The sequence below is a fragment of the Eimeria mitis genome, genomic scaffold, assembly GCF_000499745.2.
Source record: "Eimeria mitis Houghton genomic scaffold, Emh_scaff2318, whole genome shotgun sequence".
NCBI lineage: Eukaryota > Apicomplexa > Conoidasida > Eucoccidiorida > Eimeriidae > Eimeria > Eimeria mitis.
In genome coordinates, this window is record NW_013570650.1 from 1,360 (window position 1) to 2,648 (window position 1,289).

Consider the following 1,289-nt stretch of genomic DNA (forward strand, 5'->3'; position numbering starts at 1 on the left):
TGCAGCACTTGGGGCAGCTGCTGAACTTTTAGTTGTGGCTGCAGCAGATTCGTAAAGTTTTCTTGCAGCAGTGGCTGCTGAGACTGAAGGCGTTGCTGCTGTTGCTGCTGCTGCTGCTGCTGCTGCTGCTGCTGCTCAAGTTGTTGCTGCAGTGGCATTCGTTGCTGCGGCGGAAAAAACTGCTGTTGCTGCATATGAAGCTGCTGATTGATATTTTGCTGCAACTGTAGCTGCTGCAGCTGCTGCAGCTGCTGCAGCTGCTGCAGCTGCTGCAGCGAGAGCTGTTGGCCCTGTGGCATCTGCTGCTGCGGTGTATTCCTCTTTGTCTGCTGAATGTGCTGCTGCTGCTCGTGCTGCATGCGCAGCTGCTGCAGCAGCAGCTGCCGGTCAGCTACACTCGAACTCATGAATGCTTTTTCCCCTAAAGATAAGGAGCTGTCGCACGACTGCTGCTGCTGCTGTTGCTGCTGCTGCTGCCGCTGCTGCTGCTGCTGCTGCTGCTGCTGCTGCTGCTGCATGGCGAGCTGCGACTCTGCAGCCCTGCGTGCAGCAAGTAAGAAGGCGTCTGATGCCAGTGGCGGTTGCTTCTGGCGTTGCTGCTGCGGCTGCTGCCGCTGCTGCTGCTGCTGCTGCTGCTGCCGCCGCTGCTGCTCACTGATCATCACACGCTGCAGCACATTGCAGCTATCAGCAGCTGGTGGCTCTGCAAGCACTGAGCGCGAAATTGGAGGCTGCCACAGCTGCTGCTGTTGCTGCTGCTGCTGCTGCTGCTGCTGTTGCTGCTGCTGCAGACGGGGCCATGCTATAGGGCTGCGCAGAGACTCGTGCTGCTGCTGCTGCTGCTGCTGTCGCTGCTGTTGCTGGTGCGGTGTTGCACTTGCGTGTGCTTGGTGCAGCTGCTGCAGCAGTTGCTGCTGCTGGCTTTTCTGCTCAGCAGGCAGAGGTGAAGCAGCTGCTGCTCCTGGCAGCGACCACGGCTCTTGCTGCTGCTGTTGCTGCTGCTGCTGTCGCTGCTGCTGCAGCGGGCTATGCATCGGCCCTACACTCCGTTGCTGCTGCTGCTCCCTCTTCGTGTGCAGCTGCTGGGCTGGCGTGGTTGCTGCTGCTGCCTGCTGCAGCAACGCGGGGCTACGCTGCTGCAGCGCCCGGGGTGACCCCAGTGCTGCACGCACTCTGTCTTCACCTGCCCCGTTGTTGTTCTTATATTGCTGCTGCTGCTGCTGCGCTTGCAGCTGCTGCTGCAGCGGCGGTTGCGGTTGCAGTTGCTGCTGCTGCAGCAGCTGCTGCTG

General features: G+C 60.7%; 1 protein-coding gene across 1 annotated transcript in view; it reads right to left on the minus strand.

Annotated features, from left to right (window-relative positions):
- EMH_0052000 (uncharacterized protein) overlaps positions 1 to 1,289 on the minus strand; it is a gene marked incomplete at both ends in the record, with an annotated part of 6,037 nt that overhangs the window by 136 nt on the left and 4,612 nt on the right. Inside the window, 2 exons of the mRNA XM_013496822.1 lie at positions 1 to 1,026; positions 1,173 to 1,287. Coding sequence (XP_013352276.1) covers positions 1 to 1,026; positions 1,173 to 1,287 — 1,141 coding nt within the window. The remainder of the gene's footprint in view (positions 1,027 to 1,172; positions 1,288 to 1,289) is intronic.